The 25,576-nt window shown below is 34.9% G+C and overlaps 1 protein-coding gene across 4 annotated transcripts in view; it reads right to left on the minus strand.

Moving 5' to 3' along the window:
• Positions 1–4,405: 4,405 nt before the first annotated feature.
• Positions 4,406–25,576, minus strand: part of LOC143253502 (uncharacterized) — a 32,749-nt gene continuing 11,578 nt past the window's right edge. For all 4 annotated transcript variants that reach the window (XM_076507505.1, XM_076507504.1, XM_076507506.1 and 1 more), the window contains 3 exons: positions 17,053–17,143; positions 15,643–16,196; positions 4,406–7,788 (listed from right to left, as the gene is read on the minus strand). In XM_076507505.1, the coding sequence (XP_076363620.1) occupies positions 5,792–7,788; positions 15,643–16,196; positions 17,053–17,143 (2,642 nt within the window). In that variant the 3' untranslated portion in view covers positions 4,406–5,791. The remainder of the gene's footprint in view (positions 7,789–15,642; positions 16,197–17,052; positions 17,144–25,576) is intronic.

Raw genomic sequence — 25,576 nt, forward strand, 5'->3', positions numbered from 1 at the left:
GGAAAATTTTCCAAAATCTGAATGATTTGACATGGAATGACCCAGAAGTGCCACAAATTCAGCCAGACTCCACCAGTTTCCAAGCAAACTACAACCACACTCCAGACCCAAATCACACGAGTCTTGACTACCCACACATCTGCCTCAATGGACAACTAACCAACTACCCATCAGCATACTCTAACCCGAATAATCATAAGAGAGAAAAATCCAAACAGCAGAAGAATAAAATAAGACTCTGCCTATCACTGACTCCAATGATCAGAGATCTAGTCATCATGCACCAAACTGCTGAACTCTTCCAGCTGACCACAAATAATCCATGTGAATCTAATATTAACATTTATATGCTCAATCCTTAACTTGCTTTATTTGCTAAGATATTCTTTTCAATATTTATAATTCATTTTTTATTGTATTAACCTTTCTTTGTCTTCCAGCAACTTCCGGGCACAGTCAGGGTATTACATTCGGTGTCCTGATTGTGAAAGTGGGTTTTCTTGGGGTACTCCTGTTTTCCTCCACAACTAAATTTTTTGCCCTGTACTGTTGGATCCTATGATCCCAGCTTGGTGCCATATCACGTTAAACATCTAGTAGTAAATTAAAGTCATTCATAGTTACAACCAATTGTTACATTAATGCCTAGTTTACAGTTCTTTTTCAGCCAGCCATGTTTCACTGTCAATTTGCTAAACCAGGAGCTCATTACTTCATTACAGCCTTGGTCTCTTCCATATCCTATGGATCTACTAGTCATTATTCAAGCCCCGTCAAGCCGCTTGCCATCCTGCCAAGCCTGTTCTCCTAGGCCTCTCTTATGCAACCCTACTTATGTTGTTAGATCTATCACCACTTTCAAACTCCCCTCAAATAATCATGTATTTATCATCCCCTTGAGTAAGTGCAATATTTGTCCCCACTATTACGAACCTTATATCCACACGTGGGGCTAAAGAGAAACAAACATTTCTGAACACCACTAGTTGTCTCACGAGCCCCTTCGGGACTTAGGAGATTTTAAACCAAAACGACTGCCAATGTAATATTGGATTGGCCTGGCATGGCCAGGTGGTTAAGGTGCTTGATTCGTAATACAAGGGTCGTGGGTTCGTATCTTCGTCACACCAAACATGCTCACCCTTTCAGCTATTGGGGTGTTATAATGTGACGGTCATTTTCACTATGTGGTAAAAGAGTAACCCAAGAGTTGGCAGTGGGTGGTAATAACTAACTGCCTTCCCTCTAGTTTTACACTTCTAAATTAAGGATGGCTGGTGTATATAGCTCTCTGTTAGCTTTGTGCAAAAATTCAAAGCAAAGAAACAAACTCTTCTTTACTGACAGTTAAATGCTTTTTGGGCCATGAAATGACAACAAAACTTAATATGTATATATACTGGTAAAAACACTTTTCTTTTTGTATGTAGTGCTATTAAATTATTTTATTTTAGTATATTCCGGTACCGTATGCAAGCTCATTTCCATATAGTTAAAATACTGCATGTGGTACCATGACAGTTATTTCAGACCTTATATTTGATCTGTATGCTCCCTTACAAGTGTATAGGAATTCTAAAGAATGACAAGTTTCTCACCGTGGCTCCTTCAATTAATAACAGGGATTAGCGAAGCATTATTGTTGTGTTAAAATTTACATTCTGTAATGATATGGAAGAATTATCACCGTAAATTGGAAAGAATGATAAAATATGCTCTTCTAACACTTTTGCACACTACTGTATTTTTCGTAATTGCGTAACAAACAGCAAAAATAATGAGGGAATACTCAAATGCCGCAACACTTGATATTCTTTCAGTCAGGAGTATAATAAGTTAATCGATGAGATGTTGGGCAAGGTAAAATACATCAATCGAAAGGATCCGACCTTCTCATTCAAAAACTGTAATTAGATCTCAAATCGGATAAGAGATGGCGAAGCTATGACCTAAGTTTATATTGAAAAAAACAATACACAGCCATTTTATGAGCCACTATGTGATGACTAATAAATAATAAAGTTTAACGGATTTACTGTCATACGTTTATTTTAATACCTCTGTTTGCTTCACATGTGACGTACATTGTTGGATGTGTATTGCACAAGTCCCAAATTTTTTCTAAATTTCTAGAAGATTTTTGAGAGAAAAGACCAATGTTTGTGTCACAAACACGCTAGTGTATTTGAACATTGTTCAACATTTTCGAAACTCGCCTTAAATCATATAAACCAGCACGCCAAGAGAGACATTAAGAATATTACAGGTCAGCTACAGTCAGTGTGTTATAGGCCTCGGAAGCTATAATTGTGATTAACGCCTATTATTCGGAATATAATACTACTGTCTGATGTCAGAATTTCATATATATGGTTCTATAAATAGAATCTATATAAACATAAGTACTGTCTGTTGTTTGTCTATGTAACTAGTTCGCACATGGTGTGGGCAGATCTCCACTGATACTGGTTGGGAGGTTCATTACGTACACACAAATTTTCAGTTTTGCGATATTTTATGTGGATATTTTTCGTCTATGAGTGTTTTGCGTTTTTTACAATTACATATAAAGGAAGCAGCTTTTCATGTCTTAAGGTAATCTTTCATTAATCATGAATTTATGTAAGTCACGTCCAGGAGACGGATATTCCAACTAGTATAAAATAACACATCTGTAAGAATATGAATTAAAACCAGACTTCTATCTTGTCTTCAAACTATACTTGGGAAAAACTGGAATTTTGATGGACTAAAGTTTGGACTATTACATCTTCTCTCTTTACGTTTACGAAGTTTATTTTACACAATTATCCCGACGGAGATGAATTTCTGAAACACTGTATGCCGGTATAACACCTAAGCAAAGAATGTAAAGTAGTATATCATGGGTTATTTGTAATTTGGCATAACTCGTGTTCAGTCTTCATTTTCTGGCATGCCACAGTCGGTTACAGCTTACATCGAACTAATTCCATAAAACTGAAGGATCTGAGGCAGTGGTGGAAGGGAATTAAGTCTACAAAACAGAAGATTCTTATGTAAGTAGACGTTAATAAATAAAACTGGAGTAAAATAAGCACACAGCAAATGGGAACAATTTTATACAAGTCTTCCCATGATGGAGGGGGTAATGTTAGTCAAGAAGTTGGAAGTTTATTTGAAATTGCATTTTTCTTAAACATTCAAACAAGACTATTCAATATAACTCGTTTTCATCCAAAGCATATAACCCGGATTTAAATACCAGCACTGCTATTAAAATATTTAAATTAACAGATACGATATAATTTTTTGCTTGTAGTGGCCTAAGCGTAAATGCTTTTTTCAATTTGTTTTTTACCACGAAACCATTTTAAAAAAACAATTTGTATGTATTAAGTTACTTTCAAAGTGTTTTAATTTTTAAAATAATGAACGAACCGAATCCAAAAATCCAGTCTAACGCCAAGACACTTGTAAATCACTACGGGGATCTTTAAGGACCATTCATGTTGTCACTTAACTGATAGCTGATGGAGCAGAAAATAATAACCATTAATAAACCGTTTCTTTAAAGATGGAAATATGTCAACCGTTACATAATTTATATTACGAGTTCAGTTCATGTGCACTTATTCTTCAAATTGAGTATTAAAAGATTTATATATCTGTCAGGTTTTACAATGACAGTAACAGATGTTTGGGATTTTGAAAAGTAAATCTTGTCAGATTAAGCAGAAGGTGATAACTAGAACCAGACGGGAAACCTCAGCATTAGTAAGGAACTTTGTTTGTAGGCTCTCACAGTTTCCTTCTGAAACTGGGTAAGGTTCTAAAGTACTTTTCTCAGATGAGACACCAAGGGTGAACTATTCCTCATTAGGGGCATTTCCAGTTTCCACTTGGGTTATACAATGTTGTGTTAAACCAAGATGGTCTGTTAACATTACCAAAATGTTCCAATAAGACATACCAAAGACAACAGTTTTGAATAAAAATTTTATACCCCGAATGTTTTCAAAAGGTCCACCTTTTGAAAGTGCTCAGGTTATAGGTTTTTTATTCATTCCTGTCAAGACTTCTTGTACCTCCATGTTTTTCTAATATCATATCATAACAGAAAATAGTTTGATAGCTTCAGATTAATTACTTTCTAACTAACTAATAAATGTATTTCATTCCTTCCTATTAATATTTTATACTTCTGGGTAAGGATTAACTAAATATATAAACAATATATAGTCAAAATCTTATAAAGTATATACCAAGAAAATGTTTGTGATTTAAAACAGATTCGTCAGAAGAGGGTGACACAAGTTGTTTTATTGTCAAATGTACTTTAACCAACTCTAAGTGACAAATGGAAATGCTTCCATTGTGACAGTTTAAACTGGGCATACCAATTATTTCACACATACACATGAAATGTTTTAAATAATGAATATTTAATAACATAGGAAAATTTATGAACATCAGTTTTTAAGTAGGCATTAATTTCCCTGAAGCATTATCCACTAAATATCAACATTGTTCTATTACTTTCTATATATAATCATGAACTTCACAAACATTATCCAAATCTCCCCTAGATATCTACAATGGGAAAGTTAAAAACATTAAGTAAAGTTAAATTTATATAATACCGTGTTTCTCCGATAATAAGACCTAGTGTGATTTTTGGGGATACTTTTAATATAAGCCCTACCCTTAAAATAAGCCCTAGTTAAGAGTGGCAGGAAGAGGAAAGAAATAAAAATTAATTTATTAATTAGTTTAATAGTTAGTTAATTAGTTTAAGTATTACTCAGTTAGTTTAATAATAGTTTATTTTAAATGGTTAGTTTAATAGTTTGCAACATTAAATAGAATATAATTTTTTTAGTCATTTTCACTCCAGAACAAGATGAATATAAGAAAAAGTTATTCGATCGAGTATAAAAGAAGCATAGTGGAGAAATCACAGGGCAAGAATCTTACTGCTTTCTGTAAAGAAATGTTTTTCGTAATTTCTATTTATTTAGAGGTCTTATAATTTTTACTTTGTAACTTCATTTTTTTAATATATCAAAATAAGACATCCCCCGAAAATAAGCCCTAGTGTCATATTTTGGAGTAAAAATTAATATAAGCCCTGTCTTATTTTTGGAGAAACACTGTATTAATAAAGGAATATTTTCTTTTTGATGTAAATGTATTTACAAATGTATCAAAACCAATACATCTTTGAGATAAAAACAGGAACACCTGGTGTGAATTTAAGGAAATATTGCACAATAATCTTACACAATACTACCCTTGTATTGAAAAAATAGATTTCTTAAATTTTCAGCTACCTATACCTTCTGTCTGTTATATAAAAACAAATGTGGAACAGTGCATTTACATTGAGAACAGGCAGTGATGAATGGATAAAGTTTTAAAAAAGAAAGCAGTTCTCCATATCCATCCTTGTTCTTAAGACCCCATATGGTTAGGTAGCTCTTCAAATAAGTTACCTTAGTATTAACTAAAACCCTATAATTGAAAACAATAAAATCACATTTAAAAAGTAATAAAAACATATCTGAATTTCAGTTCAAGTTCATGTGATCCAAAGCTACGACATCATCAAGAGCATGATGACTTGTATAACACGGATGTGAACAATCATCTCCTCGAGCCAGGGTACTTTCAGCTTTTGCCGAAAGTCTATAGTCTATGCTTGCACTCTGTGTAGAAGATGGCATAGCATGCCCCATGAAAGCTTCAATAACCACTTCTGTGTGGTCTGCAAATTTTAAGGAGTATTCAGCTAAATGATAAGCAGGGTCTATTACAGCATGATAAGAAGTAATATGTTGTGTGATGTCTCTTTCTGCTTGTGAAGGATGGATAAAGCTTGCAGCAAAACCACAGCCATTGCACTTGAAGAGCCATTTGGTTGGTTCTTTCTGAAAATGTGGGAGGTTTCTATCGTATCTTGAAGTTGATGGGCTAAGAAGGGAATCTGGAGAACTGCAGGTGTGCTACTGCTTGGTCCTTGTAAAGAGATTCGACTTTTCTTTGGTAGAATTATGTTGTTAGAACAAGGGGAGCAAGTTTCTCCTTCAGGAAATGTCAACCACTGAACTTTACTACGTTTAGTCAAATCTCTACTTGTGTCTGATGACAAATGACTGTTAGAGTTGGGACTGTGTTGTGTTTTTGTATCCCTCAAAGGCTTTTCTCTCACAAAATGAATACCAGTTGTGTGTTCTTTTGCTAAAGAGTTTGAGACAGGAAAATTTGGAGATGTTAAGCTCTGAGACTTTGTTTGTATATTCTTAATTGTGCTTGAATTGCAACAACATATATTTCCATTTTTGGAAGGCTCAGGAATGCTTACAGACTTTTTGGCTCTACATTTACTTGATTTAGCATTACAAACAAATTTCCCTGATTCCCTGTAAGAGCCAATCTTAGATACGTCGTATTTTTTCTTTCCTGAATTTGCCTTTTTGATGGTCTGTTGTTTAGAGTAGGTCATATGTTTATCAAGAGATGATGGACAAGTTTTACAACCTACAGGGGAGCAACTAGAAGCATTTTGACTGAGGCCTGCAGTTTGCAAAGCAGCTTCCGTCTTCTTTTTCAATAACTTTAAAGCAAGAATTTGTAACTCTGACATAGAAACATTTTTCATTTGTGCTGGCATAAGTTGAAATTCAACTTCAGGTTTTCCTCCAGAAATAGGGAGTAATCTTTCACACAGCTTCCCTTGGTTTGGATCATCAGAACCACTAACCAAAGAAGAGTTGACAAGTTCCATTTCTGATACATTTACTGTATTCTTTTTATGTCTCTGTTGGTCATCAGCAGTATTCTTCACATCAACCAGTTTCACACTACACTGAGGGAGCTTCAAGACCCTTGGTGACCTATGGTGAGGAGCAGAGGGAGAGCCATGGCAAGTCCTTGGTGTTTCATTGAAGGTGAGTCTTGGTGCTTGCAATAACATTTTCAGTAACTCATTATTTTGTGATTTCAAATCTGAATCAGTTAGAAAACTGTGATCTGATGAACCTGACAGCTGTTCTTGTTCAAATCTATTCAGATGTTCACAATCAACTGTATGCAAATTAGTACTGTCAGTGCTTTTGCTCTTCTTGGAGACACTTGAGTGTATCAACACAGAAACATCCTGACTAGAAACATTGTTAACTGATATAATTTCTCTTTCATTGGATTTTGGTGTTAATTTTTCAGTCAGATATGTTTTTGGACAAGACTTACTTTGTTTCCAAGGTGGAGGTTTACTAAACAAACAAACATCTATTTCATCTGTTGATCTAAACGGTTCAAATAAATCCCTGTTTTTAAGACTTTTACTTTTCTGGGAATATGCAGAAACAGTTTCTTTAAACTGCAGTAACGAATCACTTTCTTGTTCATCTGTACAACTGTCAGATAACTTTGTTGCTATGCTATTTTCTAAAATAGCAGAATTACAACTATTATTGCCTTCAGACTCTTCAAAAAGGGTTTGTCTTTCTAAAGCAGAACTAGCCAAATTATTCTCCTTATCAGTTAATGACTTTCTTCCAATTTCTAATTGTTGTTTTACAGATAAAGGCAAAAACACCAAAATAGGATTATTTGAAGAAGATAAGAGAGACTGAGAACTTCCCATAAACTGTACTTCATAAAAATCATCACAGCTTCTGATCATCTTCTCTGAACCATGAGAACTCCTTTTCACCCACTTCTTTATCTCATCTTTTGATAATCTGTTTACTTTTATTCTTAGTGATTTGCACTGCTTCTTCAATTCTCTTCCTTGTTTATTTAAACCTGAATTGAAAATACAAGGGATTGAATTCAGTCAGTAGGAGCAGTTACTACACAGACATGTCTTTAAATCTACATTGAAAAAATGAAGAAATGAACTGAGTCAGTAGGAACAATTACTACACAGACACGTCTTTAAATTTACAATGAAAAGATGAAGGAATGAATTCCGTCAGCAGGAACAGTTACCACACAGACGTGTCTTTAAATCTACATTGAAAAGATGAAGGAATGAATTCCGTCAGCAGGAACAGTTATCACACAGACATGTTTTTAAATCTACATTGAAAAGATGAAGGAATGAATTCAGTCAGTAGGAACAGTTATCACACAGACATGTCTTTAAATCTACATTGAAAAGATGAAGGAATGAATTCAGTCAGTAGGAACAGATACCACACAGACATGTCTTTAAATTTACACTGAAAAAATGAAGGAATGAATTCAGTCAGCAGAAGCAGTTATTACACAAACGTGTCTTTAAATCTACATTGAATAGATGAAGGAATGGATTCAGTCAGTAGGAACAATTACTACACAGACACGTCTTTAAATTTACATTGAAAAAATGAAGGAATGGATTCAGTCAGTAGGAGCAGTTACTACAGCAGTCTTTAAGTCTACATTGAAAAGATGAAGGAATGAATTCAGTCAGTAGGAACAATTACTACACAGACATGTCTTTAAATCTACATTGAAAAGATGAAGAAATACTTACTACACCAATGTGTTTTTAAATCTACATTCAAAAGATGAAGGAATGGATTCAGTCAGTAGGAATAGTTACTACACAGATGTGTCTTTAAATCTACATTGAAAAGATGAAGGAATGGATTCAGTCAGTTGGAACAGTTATCACACAGAAATGTCTTTAAATCTACATTGAAAAGATGAAGGAATGAATTCAGTCAGTAGGAACAGTTACCACACAGATGTGTCTTTAAATCTACATTGAAAAAATGAAGGAATGGATTCAGTCAGTAAAAACAGTTATCACACAGATGTGTCTTTAAATCTACATTGAAAAAATGAAGGAATGAATTCAGTCGGTTGGAATAGTTACTACATATACATGTACATACCATAATAAATATTTTAAACTGCTCTTTAGATGTTTTATATAAAACTATAATCAAAGAACTGAATGAGAGAGTGTAATAGAGCTCTATGTACAGATGGCACAGATGCCCATATCAAAGCCATTTGGAGTTGCTTCTGTATAGGTCATGAGACTAAATATGAAGAGCTACTTTGCATACCTTCTTTATCTTTGGTAAATGTGCCACTTTTCAGCTATCTAGACTGTCAGTGTTGAAAACTGGGAAATAGCCCAAAATGGAGATTTCTTATTTTCATTCATTATCATCCTTCTTCAAACAGTCTAGTGACTACTTAGTTCTAGCAGTAACTACAATTTTATCATCATTTGATGGGGCAAACACCATCTTCAAAACCTTTGACTACATATTTTATTATTATGTTCAAAATTTATAAAACTTTAGAATAGACACAATAACCTAGAAATTCAAATGCACCATGCTATATAAAAGTAAACAAACAAGTATTCTGAAAAAAAAACATCATAATATAATTACATAAAAAAAATTATGTAGGACTGGCTACTGAACTTAAAAAATGTAACAAACAAGACATGGATAGAAGTAGACGTATCATGTTACCAAATTAATGATCACATAGCAGTTTAAGTTGTCTTCACTTTACAGGAGAATATAATCCATACATAATTGGCTTCCTCATTGGGAACACAAATAAAACTAGATTTCCAATTCTAAAACAGGCCTAAAAGTAATATTTGAGGGAAAAGTTTAATGATTGAAGCTCAGGTTTTAGTAAAACAACAAACTTTTAATAGACAGAGTGGGCAAGAACCAAGAAAAAGTTAACTATAAATTAGAACAAGTATTATATGTTAGAATAGTTTGGTTCTTAACTATAAATTAGTAGAAGTGTTGTATGCAGCTGTAGTTAGAAAGTTGAGTTGTTACCTATATATATAATACAATAGAAGTATTATATGTAGCTGTGGTTAGAGAGTTGGGTTGTTAACTATAATTTAGTACAAGTGTTGTATGTAGCTTTAGTTAGGAAGTTGAGTTGTTAACTATGAATTAGTACAAGTGTTATATGTTGATGTGGTTAGAAAGTTGAGTTGTTAACTATACAATAGTACAAATGTTGTATGTAGCTGTAGTTAGAAAGTTGAGTTATTAACTGTAAATTAGTACAAGTATTATATGTAGCTGTGGTTAGAGAGTTGGGTTGTGAACTGTAATTTAGTACAAGTGCTGAATGTAGCTGTAGTTAGAAAGTTGAGTTGTTACCTATAAATTAGTACAAGTGTTAAATGTAGCTGCAGCTAGAAAGTTGAGTTGGTAACTAAATTACTGCAAGTATTACATGTAGCTGTTGCTAGAAAGTTGAGTTTATACTTCCTTCCTCCTAGAAAACTGGAGAGTTAGATGAAACTGAAGATTACTGCCTAGGAAGTGAGTCTCAAGTATTAAAGAATTTCAACATGTTTATTGTTTTTGAGCTACAAGAGAAAGACAGAGGTTAGATAAATGGAAATTGTGTAATTGAGAGATAACAGCATTATGTTTTGTAGTGGTACTAGTAAGTGTACATTAAGTTGGAGAAACTGGCTTTGATAAATTGTGGATAGTAGATGGGCTGTGCAACTTCAGAAGAAATAAAAAAAAAAAAACCAAGGAAAGAAAGATTGTCTAATGCAGAGGCCACTGAAGTAGTCAAACTGAATGATTAGCAACCATATAATTAGGACACAGATGGATTGTATAGACTGTTAACAAAATTAGATTAAAGAATTGAGGTTAACTGGTTATGAAGTTAAAACAGTAGAGCAACTGTTAATGGTCAAAATCAAGAGGTTTAAAACAATTCAAAAGTCAACCAGCTTTAGTTAGTCAACAACGATGAATGATTCCAGAATCAAAATAATGTCAAGCCACAAAATTGGTGAAATTAAGTCCAGTTATAGGATATGATGATACCAGCAGGAGTTGTGAATCAGACTTTAACTGTGTCGATACAGGAACAGAAGAATTAAAGAATCCCTCACTGAAGTAGAAGGGTTTAGAGTGACTGTTGTTAAAGAATTAACCATCAAGAACCCAGGTTCTATTTCTCAAGAGTATGCTTGGTGAAGAGAACCAAGAACAAGTACATTGGATAATTGCAAATTTATACAAGATACACTGGGATGAGGGCAAATACAGCTTCTACAACTTAGTAGACGTTTGTCAGGATCTGTGACACTAGTACACAAAAGGGAGGAAAAAGGTTCAACTGTTGAGCCATTTAGCTGGTCTTCAGTATGCTAATTTTGAAGGTTTTAACTGTCCATCCTACCAGTGATTGGAGGTTTATGAGAGAATCATTGTGGTTAACACCAACACTGACTGACAGACCTTCCAACATTTCCAGGAAGAAGAGGTCCTTGACCCACCATTATTTTATATTGTTTTGTTGTTCATATAGTGTGATAATGTAGGCAAATTGTATGCAACATATTAATCGTTTGGACAATAACTTCATATTATAAATTCGGATATTTGATAAAAGCATATAAATAAATAAATATTGTAAAAACTGATAATATTTTCCTGTATGAACATTACCTACCCCAATGCAATATTAACCATTAAAATACATCAATCAATAAATGAATTAATATGAAATAATGTACTGTAAACATTGGTTGGCATAGGAGAGAAATAGAAAAAGCAGTTAGATGGTGAAAATTTTTTACAAGGTAAAAAAATCTTTAAAGAAAGAACTAGTGAAGAAACTGATTGTATTAAGTATTTTGATGAAATTGCTTCAGCAATTAAGAAAAAATAAGAAGAATTTACATCACAGAATTTTGTGGGTGTGGCATGCTTATATGAAGAAAATGTTGTAGGAGAGAACACTTGTACTGTGAAATAAGAACCAGAACTAGGTGAAGTACAGTTACCTAGTACTGAGAACCAAGAGTGATTAAAAATTAGTGTCTTGCCCATCCTTGAGAAGCCTTGAAGAAAAATACTAGGGGATAGTCCCCAGTTTGACAATGACAAACTGATGATGCTAAAACACAATATACTACAGAAAAGTGTATGTTAAAAAAAAATAATTAGCGCCTTTGATGTGGAATAGATTACTAGAGAATCATTTAGTGCCACAAGTATGCAGATGGTTGATTCACTCGTTAGGACAGCAACCAATCAGGAAGGAATTTTTGTTCTAAGAAAGTACAATGACTTGCAGAAATAAACCAATAAAGTTTCAGAACTATGCTACTTAGGAACTCATTAGAATATGAGAGAAATATCATTTAAAAACTCATCTGTAGTTAAAATCAGGTCTTTCTGGGCTGTAAATAAATGAAATCTCGCAGCAAATTTTCTTCAAGTTCAAAACACTAAAGTTGCGACTTACAATGAGGTCAAAACGCCTCTTCAACTTTCATGTAAATTAACTCATGTAGTGAAATGATAAAGAATTAAAATGAATTACATAAAAGAAACCAATAGCTACAGTACAAATGATTATTATTCATGTAGTATGTGGACTGAGAACTTGTTGCGAGTAAGAGATAATTTAATGAACGTTATAAAACAATTCCTAAAGGATATAACCAAATATCCAATGTGAGTGACTTTATTTTTTATAAGTGAAGAATTAATAAAACATGTGTAGAATCTCAGTCTCATTCTTTAGTCTAACCATAAATTACCTCCAGTTAGTGACTGTGTGATCCACTTGCAGCCACAAATCTCCACTTAATATAAATTTGATGTGACTGGCAGTAAAGTCGAAGCTCCAACAACTTCCCAAAAGCCTGCCCCTTACATTTCATGGTTAGTCTCCTGCGGAGTTGTCAGAACGTGACCACTTCGTGAGCAGTCTTTTGCAGAGTCCTCAGTACGTGACCACTTTGTGAGTAGTCTCTTGCAGTTTTCAGAATGTGACCACTTTGTGAGTAATCTCTTGCAGAGTCGTCAGAATGTGACCACTGCGTGAGTAGTCTTTTGCAGAGTCACCAGTACACGACAACTTTGTGAGTAGTCTCTTGCAGAGTCGTCAGAATGTGACCACTTCGTGAGTAGTCTCTTGCAGTTTTCAGAAAGTGACCACTTTGTGAGTAGTCTCTTGCAGTTTTCAGAATGTGACCACTTCGTGAGTAATCTCTTGCAGAGTCGTCAGAATGTGACCACTTTGTGAGTAGTCTCTTGCAGTTTTCAGAATGTGACCACTTCGTGAGTAATCTCTTGCAGAGTCGTCAGAATGTGACCACTGCGTGAGTAGTCTTTTGCAGAGTCACCAGTACACGACTACTTTGTGAGTAGTCTCTTGTGGAGTCGTCAGTACGTGACCACTTTGTGAGTAGTCTCTTGTGGAGTCATTTGTATGTGACCACTTTGTGAGTAGTTTCTTATGGAGTCATCAGTGCATGACCACTTTGTGAGTAGTTTCTTGTGGAGCCGTCAGTACATGATCACTTCATGTGTAGTCTTTCCTTATGATTTTGAATATTCATAAAGAAAAATGAAGACCCATTGACACATTCCCATGAAGTCTGAAAAGGAGATGTACTCCAATGTTAAGAGTTTACTCCTATGTGATGGACAATGAAATAATACCAAGGTTTTGTGGGTCCTGCAACAAAACTATATTCACAACAACATCTAAGGCCACCCAATACCACTTTGGTTGATCCTAACCACAACTGACTTAGAGGGTGGCCCTACAGGTATCTACAGGAATTAAGATCAAAATGGCGAGTTACAGTGATCCACTAAAAACATGGATATTCTCTCTTCCCTTTCACAGGCCATCATACATGGCAAACAAGAACAGACATTTAAATCTGAGATAAGATAAATTATATAGGTAGAACCTCTCAAAAAAAATTCCCTCCAACCAACCCCCACCATGAACAAATCCACATGAAGGAGTAATAGTTTCATAGGTACAATGAACATACAAGAGTGTTACATGTTAAGTAGGTTTCAAAGTTAGAATGAACATTGAGAGTTCTACAGATTTCAAATGTACAGTTTGTTCTCAGTAGCAACTTCTATCAACTGGGAAATTTTCATAGTGAAAGGGGATTTGTCAGTAAGACAGATATCTTTTTAAATGACATGAGAGTACAGAGAATGTTGTTCACACCACAATTACAACTTAATGTATTTCTTTCTGAAGGTTTGATTAGCTGTCCTCACTATCTTTGTGTGTCGTGGTCACTTCTTTCATATGAGAAAAATTACTTGTGGATAGCTACTGAGAACTTGCACTTGACTTCCAATGGCCAGTGATAAAGTTGTAATAAGAAAGAACTGTATGGGCAAGAAAATTACAAAATGAAAAATATAGTAATGGTGAAACATTCATCAAAGTAAAATACTTTCATTGGTAAACACAAAACAATGTTTCAAGCACTGTTACAAACCTGACGTGGAACTGTTGCCAAAAACTTGGTTTTTGTGTTTACCAATAAAATTATGTTAACTTGGTCAGTGTTTCTCCATCAGTATATTTTCTGTTTTGCAATTTCAAATGGCAAGTGGCTTACTTCCAAAAGAAAGAGAGCATAAGCAGAATAGAGCAACAGGGCTTACAGGCAGATGTGTGTGTAGGATTTCAAGTAAACAAAACACTTTGAATGAACAAACTTTACTGCACAACCCCAGCTTACCATAGCAATTTCAAAATGATTATAGCACTGTAGTCATAGAGCTTTCAATGTAGCAGCTGAGACAAAACTGTAGCAGCAGGCAGGCCTGATCATCTTACTGTACTTGGTAGGTAACAAAAAATGAATGTAAAAATTTGTCATTGCTTCTAATGTGGGATTAATGTAGAGATGTACTTGTAATGTACACTTCTCACCTAGCCTAGCTATTCACAGAATGTTTTCCAATCCTTTTTAAATACAGGAAGCATGATATTTAATTTTTCTATACATGTACACTGTCATATACCAATAATTCACACACACTCACTAGAAAATGATTCTATGCTTTTGGTGAAGTAAATACATTATACAGAGTGCATTGTTTTAAACTTCCACACTTTAAAAGAGCATTTTTCATTTAAATTTTATAATACTTTTTTTTAAACATTTAAATTTCCAAAATTATTCATGTAATGTGTTTCACTTGCAAAGTTCTTAATGTGTTTTTTCAAGGTTTTTATTTTTGAAGAAATATACATTTCAAAATGATCACTATTTTAACTACCTAGTTATGGTTTCTTTGGATTTTGCCCTTTTACCAATAATTTGTCAAAACTTTTAGACAGGTAACACCCCATCACTAGGCTAACGATTTATCATTCGATACCACATCAGTGAATCAGATTAACAACGAAACAGCTCATCAGTAATTTTTCAAAATCTATTTAATTAATAACTCAGAGCTAAACATCTCAGTTTTTCTTATTCTTTCTTTAAATGTGATTTAACCTAAAATAATAAAATTTACTTTTAATTACAGTACTCAATAAAATCTAGAAAAAGGTGAACTTTTACACTCTTTGTGTGAGTGGACCATAATAGTATATAATGATCCTACTATCTCAATAACAGATTAGTACAGTCTTTCACTTGCTTATAACTAAGGAGAAAAAAATATAATTTTTTATTGTTTTTTAAATGATAGCTTTATATCAACTTAAATGTACAATTAGTATTATAATGCATTTCCCACAATTAGAAGCTTTTCAAAACTGTGAACAATGGGTTTACACACAAATCTGTTTCTCAGCTGTTTGATATACATTCAATAACAAATGAAAAACCTTAATTCTATAACTAAAACAATACTTTACCAGTTTTCAAAATCTTAAATCTTTCACGACGCTCCTGGGAATTAAACGAGTACTGGTGACAAGAATTCTGCTGGGACTTGCGAAATGGTCGGTAAGTAATGGGATACTTGGTTAACATTTCTCTGTTCCTCAGGTGTGGTATATTGTAGAGACCAGGATGAAGGCTAACAACAGAAAAACGGCAGTATTTCTCACACTTACTGACACTTAGGAGAGAAGCAGTTGGATCGAGTAACCTACGGTTGTTAATTCTAAGCACCTGCTGTCCAAGAGGAGAACAAAGTTCCAAGTCCTCAAATATGTGATTCGTATGATGCATGTAATTTGGCCTCAACGAATCTTCCAGTTTAGAGACTTGACTACTACGAGCAATCAGTCTTAAAGGAAAAGTACGCTTCAGACTTTCATAGCCTTCTTTATTAAGGAGAGATTTCTCAACTAAGTCAAAAGCCTGAAGGAAAGAACTTTGATCAATACATTCATCAGAAGGATCTTCACAAGAAGATGAGACAGAATATGTTGTGATGCTTGATGATGCATCCGAGATGTAATATCTAAAGCAAAGAGAAAGCAAACAGTACTTGAAACTTGTATGAAGGTTTAGTTTCAAATATTAAACGTGTGTAAATAAGGAAAGGTTTTCTAGATCTGTATTTAAATCATATCAAATGGAGACAGTATACTAAAAATATACTTTCAAATAAGCCAATAACTGATTACCAATGATTCGCATATTATTTTCTTCATTCTTACTTTTGTTATCTGATCCACTTATCAGTGGTATACAAGGTGGCTTGTTATCCATCCCATATACATTTGATTCCATTAACCATGGTCCAAATAGACTGAGAATTGACAACAAATGCTCATTATTATAAACATAATGTTTCAAATTTATAAACTTTTTCTTTCACAAATCCATTACCTACAGTTCTATCATTCAACACACAAGTTTTATATATTGTAGGAATGTTGAAGAGGTAAAAATAACTAAAGTAATTAAATAAATAAATAGAAAAAGATGTTTCTTTACTTTAAATACATAAAGGAATGTTTTCAAAATTAAAGGGAGGTTGATATGTAAAATGATAAGATGAAACCAAAACAACCAATAAATAACTGTGGCCATTTATTCTTTATGAAAACAAAACAACCTAGAAATAACTTTGGTTCATTTGTCCTTTATGAATTCTGGTAATGGATTGGTTACAATTTCATCAAAGTCTTAACTTATAGCTGCCTTGTTCCCATTAATTACTATCATAACTAAAATGCCCACTATAAATCTTATTAGTTTGTACAGCTTCACAAAAAGCTGGGTTTATAAACTAAACTGTTGTATGTGATGTGACAAAATCAAACCTTTTGCACCTTATGATAACAGTAAATGTGGTTAGCCTTTCAACTCACTCGTTACAATGCGACAGTGATGGTTCACCAACTGTAACTGTATCCTTTCTGTGTTGCATACAGGAACAAGACAGATTCAGCTTTACTCCATCTTAAAATACATACATATGAGTATACTGGTTGTATTTATAAAGATTACAAGTAATTTTTAACATCTAAATAATGTATATTAAATATCACTTTATCTGTAATGTTAGAACATCTGACAGACAAGCCTATTACTTACATTTATACATAAAAATAAGAAATAGTTCCATTCAACTAAATATTTTTCATACACAGTAAAAGTTTTATTCTTTCCAAGTTTATGAATTTCATTCAGTTAACACTTCATTCACATAAAAAAGTATAATAAATTTCTCCAAAACTTGTGGTAGACTCAAATGTTATAACTTATAAAACTCAAATGTTATAAACAACACTATCAGAACTTACCAACTTTACAATAAAACTACTATACCATGTTTTGTATCTGATAATCTCGTAAGTAATGTCCAAAATTACTGTACCATGTTTTGTATCAGGTCATCCCATAAGTAATGTCTAAAACTTAATACCATCATTTCTGTCTTTGTAGAAGGATTTAATGAGTAAAACATGTGGTATGATGTGTATAAAAATGTTCAGACAAATTAAACTAACCTAACTCCACTTTTTCAGATCATTAATCAAATAAACCCTTATGTCAAAGGTGGTTGGTTGGTTGATTTGGTGTTTTATAGCACAAAGCAGCTAGGCTATTTGTGCAAACATCCCGTAAAAAGTTAAAATTATATTTAGTAAAATTCATAAAAGGAAATTAAGGTACAACAAAACAAAGTTTAAAAAAACATAAATAGCATAAAACCAATGTTTATTTCTAGTCTACAACATCAAGAAAAAAACTACAGTCATACAAGTTGTAAAGGACTTTCAGTAGCATAACTGTAATTATCATAACTTGCTAGGAAGACTAACAGGAAAGTACAAAAACCACTGTCAGTCACCTGAAGTTCGCCTTTCCAGTCCTGATTCCAAGTTACTTGATTTTATGGCCATTTTCGAAAAGTAAAGTAATAAAAGTTTTAAAAGACTTGCAGCAAAATTTTAATACTAACTTGCCAAGATGACTAACAGGTAATTCAAACAGCAGGGTTAGTCACCTGAAGTTGACCTTTCCAGTCCTGGTTTGAAGTATTTTGACGTTACAGCCATTTTTAAATTTCAAATCGAACTAGATGGACTGTGATTCGTAAAAGGAAATCACAATTAAAAAGGTCTAATGTATAAATTAAAAAACTTAAATGGCATTAAAAAAATTAATGGCCTTTAAAAACTAATAAAAACATTTCCAAAATGGACAGTATCACCATCACCAATAACACTGTTTAATATTATGGACAAACCTTGGGACAAAAGTTTAAAATAGTGCCATCATCGAGAGTCATAACGATGACAAGAAAGTAAAATGTGGCTTATTGTGACCTCAGTGTTACACAGACAACACATTGGTGCATCAGTTTCAGATAAAAGAAAACGAGTAAAAAACTGTAACCAATGCTTAGTCTAGTAAGAACAACTTTCTCTTTCCAATCCTTACAGAAGCAAGACGGCCAAAGTCCAATATAGGGTTTTATTTGGAAAAGCTTGTTTTCACGTTGCTCACTCCAAGTCAGCTGTCATAGAGCCAAGCCTTGAATACAGGAGCATAGTCCACGTATGGAACAGGCACAGTGGTAATAATGCCAGAGCAGAAAGATTTAGCTACGGTGTAGGTGAGCTCGTTCCCGTGAATACCAATGTAGCCCAGTATCCAGAAAAACTGGATAGAAGTAGATGTTAAAAAGAAATGGGCTAGTTGGTTTTGAATATCAGCGAGAAACAGGGTGTGAGCCAACGTGAAGTGATTCTAGGATCAGTAGAGAACTAAGCAAGTCAGTATAAATAGTGCAGTTTGAGTACTAATTAGCTTCTATATGATCCAGGGTAAGCAGTTCAGCAGTGAACACAGAAGCTGCAGAGGGGATTCTGCATGCAACCACCAAACCACAACAAAGCCCACACAATCACCTGATTTCGAACCATCTGTATAAATAGGCATGTAAGGATGGTTTGAAAGATATTCAGCAAATAACAGACTGTACTTCCAATCAGGAGTGTCTACTTTTCTCAGATGACTTAAAAGACAGGTCACATTTGGGGACAGTAAGAAGCCATGGTGGGATGGGCTGACCAGCGTATATAGCAATGTTATCCAAGGACAGACCCAATTCATCCAACTGTGCTTGGATAAAAATGGCAAAAGAACAATGACACATCATCTGTTTTGAAAAAGTATGAGTCACTGAGGAAGGAAAACACAACTCAAGGTAGGATGCTTTGGTAAGGAAAAAAGTTTTGAAGCATATAGTAAAGACAGTTGCAAATGGAGGAGGTGCAAAGAAGGTTCATGAGACTCTAAGTATAAACATTGAACTGGTGAAGTGCAGAAAGCCCCCAGTACAGAGCCAAAATCCTTGATGATGAATGGGGTCCAGCATCTTTAAGGCCGAGGTTCTGGCAAAGCCATAGACCAGTGATCCATTGTTGAGTTATGATCAAATAAAAGCACGATATATCTTTAGCATAGAACATCGATCTGCTTCCCAAGTGGTGAAAGAGAGGACACAGAGGATGTTCAGTGCTCTTGTACAATTGACCTGTAACTGCTTGATGCGTGGTATAAAGGTCAGCTTACAGTCAAATATAAGTTCCAAGAACTTTGTCTCAGGGACCACAGACATCACAACTTCACTGATACGGAGTTCAGGATGAAGGTGAATACCTCATTGGTAGCAAAAATGCATGCAAATGGTTTTAGAGAGAGAGAAGTTGAAGCTAAGTCTTGATGGGTAAAAAGGTGGAGGAAGAAGCAGAAGTGCTAGATACCCGGTAAAAGTTTTCACCTACAGTAATGGTGATGCTCCTAGTATTAGCTACTTCCTGGTCATCAGAAAGCAAGATCAAGAGGAGGACAGAATTATATTGCCCACTGACCTTTCAAATCTTGTCCCATATGACCTTGGAACTGATGGTAGAAGATATGCTGGTTGTGAACTTAATCCAAGATTCCTGCTGGCTTTGACGTCTTACTCACCAAGCATGTGCATGGACCTGCTGGAAAGCGATGCAGTTCAAAAGTGTGGGATATCTACAAAAAGTATTCCAGGCCTGTTTTTGAACCTTTTATACCATGTGTCAGGAAGGATTTCACTACAGATAAAGATATCATGGAAAACGTGTCGAGGTTTTAAAAATACACTGAGTGGCTACTTATATAATACAGTCAGTTACTGCTGCCACAAAGTTGTTTATAGATGGCTTACAGACAATGGCAGGATCAAGTTCTGCAAGAACAGTGAAAGAGTGCCAGTTTGCATGCTCCAGCTTCCATTGGGACACGCGGGTTGGGTGGCATCAACCATGGCCAGTCTCTCTCAAAATTATAGGAAAATGATCACTGCCTCATGGATTATGGTCAACCCTCCATGTAAAATGGGAGAATAGAAAAGGGGAACAAATTTAGAGATCATTAGCAGTGAAGGATTGACTAGGTGCATGAAAATAAGTAGAAGAACCAGTAATGAAAAGAGAAAGGTTGTGATCAGAGAGCATATGCTTTACAGAGCAACCCCTCCTATCAATATCAGCACTTCCCCAGAGGGGATGATGCCCATTAAAGTTCCCCAGAATTAAAAAGGGAGACAGCAGCTGTTTAATGAGTGTGTCAAGGTTTGATTAATCACAGGTCTCTCCAGGCAACATTTAGAGAAGAAACAGTGATAGTATGACCCAAGGAAATACAGATGGCTATGGCCTCCATGGGTCTGTTGAGTGGAAAAGAAAGGGTGGGCACATGCTGATCAACCAACAGTGCCACCCCTCCATGCATTCGTCCATCACACAGCCTGTATTTTCTGTACAAAGAAAACTGCTAAAAGGTGACTGTGTCGACAGGTTTCAGAAATGTTTCCTGAAAGGAAAGACATACAGGATGGTAAAAAGCAATCAGTGTTTTGATGTCATCCAGATTAGAATGTAAACCTCAACAGTTTCATTGTATCAAGGTGGCCATTTTTTATTTATGTGTTGGTGAACTGGGTGGAGAACCCTTATGTTTATGATTACGTCTTTTTTCTTTACTGTCTGTATTTGAGGGAGGACTATCAACCTCCATGGATCCTGCCCTGGATCAATTTGGTAAGTCTTTGCTGGTGGAAAAGGATTCCAGTGACTGAGGATGTAAACGAATGATCATTTTGCATCTTGGGGTGGAAGAAGATGATGTATCTGAGGAAATGCCTGTATCCGAAACCAAAGGAGGTGGATCTTGTGATTTGTTGGAATGTATGTAAGGGACAGAGATGGGTGTTGAAATTGATTTATTAACTTTTTTAACCATGGAGGTCAAAAGACTTTTCATTTGTTTTGAGAACAATTCTTTTGGAGGCACAAAGAGATCCATCTGCACTCCACTGTAGGGTCATTCCATGTCAAATCATCCAGGGGGCTGCAGGAGACCCCCACAGAATGCCTTGAAAAAATTTCACATGTGCTCATCTACCCATATAATGAAAAATTGCCAAAGATTAGATCAATATCTCTAATAGTTTCTGATTCACAGCTTATGTAAGTAATTTTGTTTTATTTTTGGCAAATCCATTTTTGGGCAACTTTGGCTAATTAAATCTGCAAGAGTAATGGTGGTAGAAGGCTGAAATTTGCTACACTGACTGAATCACAGAATTCAAAAATGGCCTCAAACCAAGTTTATCTCTCTTTGAATTTGCATGGTGAGGCTGTAAAATCACCTGAAAACCCAAAATCGTAAAAAACATTGGTTTATGTAATAAGGCATAGCTCTAAGATTTAATATGATACTAAGCTGAATTTCTTTTTCTAATTTCCAATAACATATCAGTTGATAAATCAGCAATTGTAATTAAAAGTCTATTAGATCTCCTGTAAAAAGTTTAGCTGCATGCAACATTTTAAAATTTAGCTACAAAATAGCTAAAAATAGCCCTACTTCAGGCCACAGTTTGACCATGTCACCAGTTATTTAGCCATTTCAGATTTTTACCATATATTCCTACATCTCTGAATATGATCTACAGAAAATATCATGATGGTGTTCAACCTACTTTTTGAGTTATAATTTTTTAAAGTATTGTCTGACTACAAGTTTTTTATTTTAAAAAAATTTAGTTCGGGTGTGTTACTGTGTGCAAATATATCCATACAATTTTGAAAAATACCTGTCAGAATTTTATGAATTCAACTGAAATATTCTAACCAGCCTTTCACAATGTTAAATAATGAAATTGTAAGAAACAAGAAAGATTTAATTCATTTCTGAACAAGTGTATTAGCATGACTAGTTAGATCACATGGCAATGCAAATATATTGTGTATGCATTACAGTTATGCAGATATGGCTGAGTTTAGGATTCATAATATAATAAATACTAAGGTAAATCAAACACAAAAATCACAGTGCTATAACAGGGGATAACTGAGAAAGATTATAGTCACACCAAACTGCAATAATCGTGACAATGAAATGTTTCAAAAACTGCACTGTCGATAAATTAGCCTAAACAACATCAAATAAACATTGCTTTGTTCAGACAGCTTGAATAAATTTCTGGAATTCGAGTTTGATTATGTTGAGATCACTTTGACTTAGAATACAGTGGCGAGCACTGCTGCCTTCCACGGCAGGTCCACTTATCAGACAAAGAATATGTTGGAAAGGAATCCTGCTTTCATCTTTACGTGACCTTGGAGGCCATGAGAACAGTTCATTTCTTGATTTCTTCATAAATGACACCAACACGTCGAAATGTTCATCTGATCTATCTTTTATGTTTCCCACTTACCATTCATGATCGTATATGCATGCCACATATTTCCCTGGCTGATAATTGTCATTGCTATCATTAGACCCTATTTGAGCTGCTGCAGCATCACTTTCACTGCTACTACCAACAGTTACAGCTGTGTACACATCATCATCTGATAGCCTTCTCATGTACAATTTGTTAGTAGAGTGGGGAATAAAGCTATGATGTGACCTAATACCTGTCACAGTTTTGCATTTTTCATAGCGCTCAAGTAGATCAAACCTTACACAATTCTGCAGGACTGATTCCTGATTTACACGATAGAACTGAATGCCCTGAATGTGGTCCTTTGCTCAATGGTACATGTCAGACACACATAAAATCTGATAATTTATTATTTTTCACAACCTTGATTTTTTTTTTAAGATCATGTTCAGAGATGTAAGAATATATGGTAAAGGATGATTGGAATATTTCAATGGGATTCATCAATTATTTCAAAATGTATGCACACAATAACACACCTGTATTAAAGTTTGTTTTTTCAAGTAAACAACATATGGTCAGAGGATACTTCAAAAAATTGTAACTCAAAAGTAGGCTGAACACCATCCTGATTCATTTTGTAGACCATATTCAGAGACGTGAGAATATATGGTAAAAATCTGAAAAGGATGAATAACTGGTGACATGGTCAAACTGTGGCCTAAATTAGGGCTATTTTTAGCTATATCATAAAAAGTTGCATGCAATTACATTTTTTACAGGAGATCTAATAGACTTAATTACAACAATTGCTGATTTATCAACTGATACGTTATAGGACATTTGAAAACAAAATTCGGCTTTGTATCATATTAGGTCTTAGAGCTATGACTTATTAAATAAACCAATGTTTTTTTTTACAATTTTGGGTTTTCAGGTGATTTTACAGCCTCACTATGCACATCCTAAGAGAGATAAACTTGGTTTGAGACCATTTTTGAATTCTGTGATTCAGTCAGTGTAGCAAATTTCAGCCTTCTACCACCATTACTCTTGCAGATTTAATTAGCCAAAGGTGCCCAAAAATGCATTTGCCAAAAATAAAAACAAATAATTAAATGTTAGTGGGCTGTAAACCAGAAATTATTAGAGATATTGAACTAATCTTTGGCAGTTTTTCATTATATGGGTAGATGAGCACATGTGAACTTTTTCAAGGCATTCTGAGTGGGTCACCTGGAAAATTTTCAAAATCTGGATGATTTGACATGAAATGACCCTGTAGTAGTGGAACAAAGTGCAGCAGCATACATCTAAGATGGAGTGGTAAAAAGCAACTTTCAAGCCTCAGAATAAGTAATGTTATGAATAATTTTCAAATGTTGCACCTCTTTTTTCTTCCAACCATTAGGGCAAGAACATAAGTAGGACAGGTGAGAGCAATTGCAATTGATGCAGTGAGGGTCCATTTCACACTCATAGGCATCATGGTCCATGCCACTGCAATAAGCACATGTCAATGAACCATGACACGACATCTCTGAGTGACCAAACTGCTGACATTGGAAATATTGGAGAGGGTTTGGAATGTATGGCTGTACCCTGCACTTAAGATAACCTGCCTTGATGTTGGCAGGTGGACGTGGTGATGAAAATAGCAGAATGAGAATATTGGTCAGCATCGTAATTCCATCTTTGCAAGTGGTGTGACCAATCGCCTTTGAATGCAAGAGGAGTTCACTGTATTTAGATGTCGATGTTTCCACCAATGTCACCAGAGCAAAGCTTCTTTACTGATTTTGGAGAGCCAGCAAGTCCCTCTAGTCCCTTCTGAATGAAAAAGGGGGACATTTGCCCCAAAGGTTTGTCTGACAGAGAATGTAGTTTAAGAAAATGAGGTACAACAGGTCTTGTTGAAGATTGCTGCTCATAATCTTTAAGACGAAGTAATTTACCTATGGACTGTTTTTCACTATTTTATTTAAATTTTTATTTGGAGGATCCATAACAAAAAGAAAAGAATGTTTTGGTGCCAACTGATCTCACCCATCATGGAGCCTTATGAGGGGATACACTACAATGTCAAACAAGGACACTGCAGCAACGCCAGGGTTTCATGAGCACTATACCCAAACACCAGCATCAGATACGATGTCCACAACACTTGTTGAGAACATCCAACACTGTTACTTGGTTGACCCTATGCCAAGTGGACTAGCTGACTGACACAAGGATGGCCACTCCAAAGCCACCTGTCTTCAGGAATTCAAGGCCAAAGTGGTGTGTTAGGGTTGAACCCCTTACCACAAGGTTCCTCTCCTCCCCTTCAAGGGTCACCACACACAGCAAACATGTGGGTGGATGTTTAGATCCCAGAGGAAGTAAGCTGAAAGAACAGAACCTTCACTGGGAAGTCCCCTCACCACGTACAGGAATCCACACCGAGGGGGTTGAAGGTGGTTGCACAAGTTCAGATCAGGTGACAAGAACATAAATGATGTGCCACATTCAGGTTTTCCTGTTGAGTTTAATGATGACTTGCTGCTGACTGCACTTGATGAAGATTGTGCTGTAACAGTTGAATAACTTACACATAAGCTTAAATCAACCCATTTAACAGTTCACCATCATCTGCAACAGCTTGGAAAGGTGTCAAAACTTGCAAAAATGGGTCC

The sequence above is a fragment of the Tachypleus tridentatus genome, chromosome 6, assembly GCF_004210375.1.
Source record: "Tachypleus tridentatus isolate NWPU-2018 chromosome 6, ASM421037v1, whole genome shotgun sequence".
In the NCBI taxonomy this organism is placed as follows: Eukaryota; Metazoa; Arthropoda; class Merostomata; order Xiphosura; family Limulidae; genus Tachypleus; species Tachypleus tridentatus.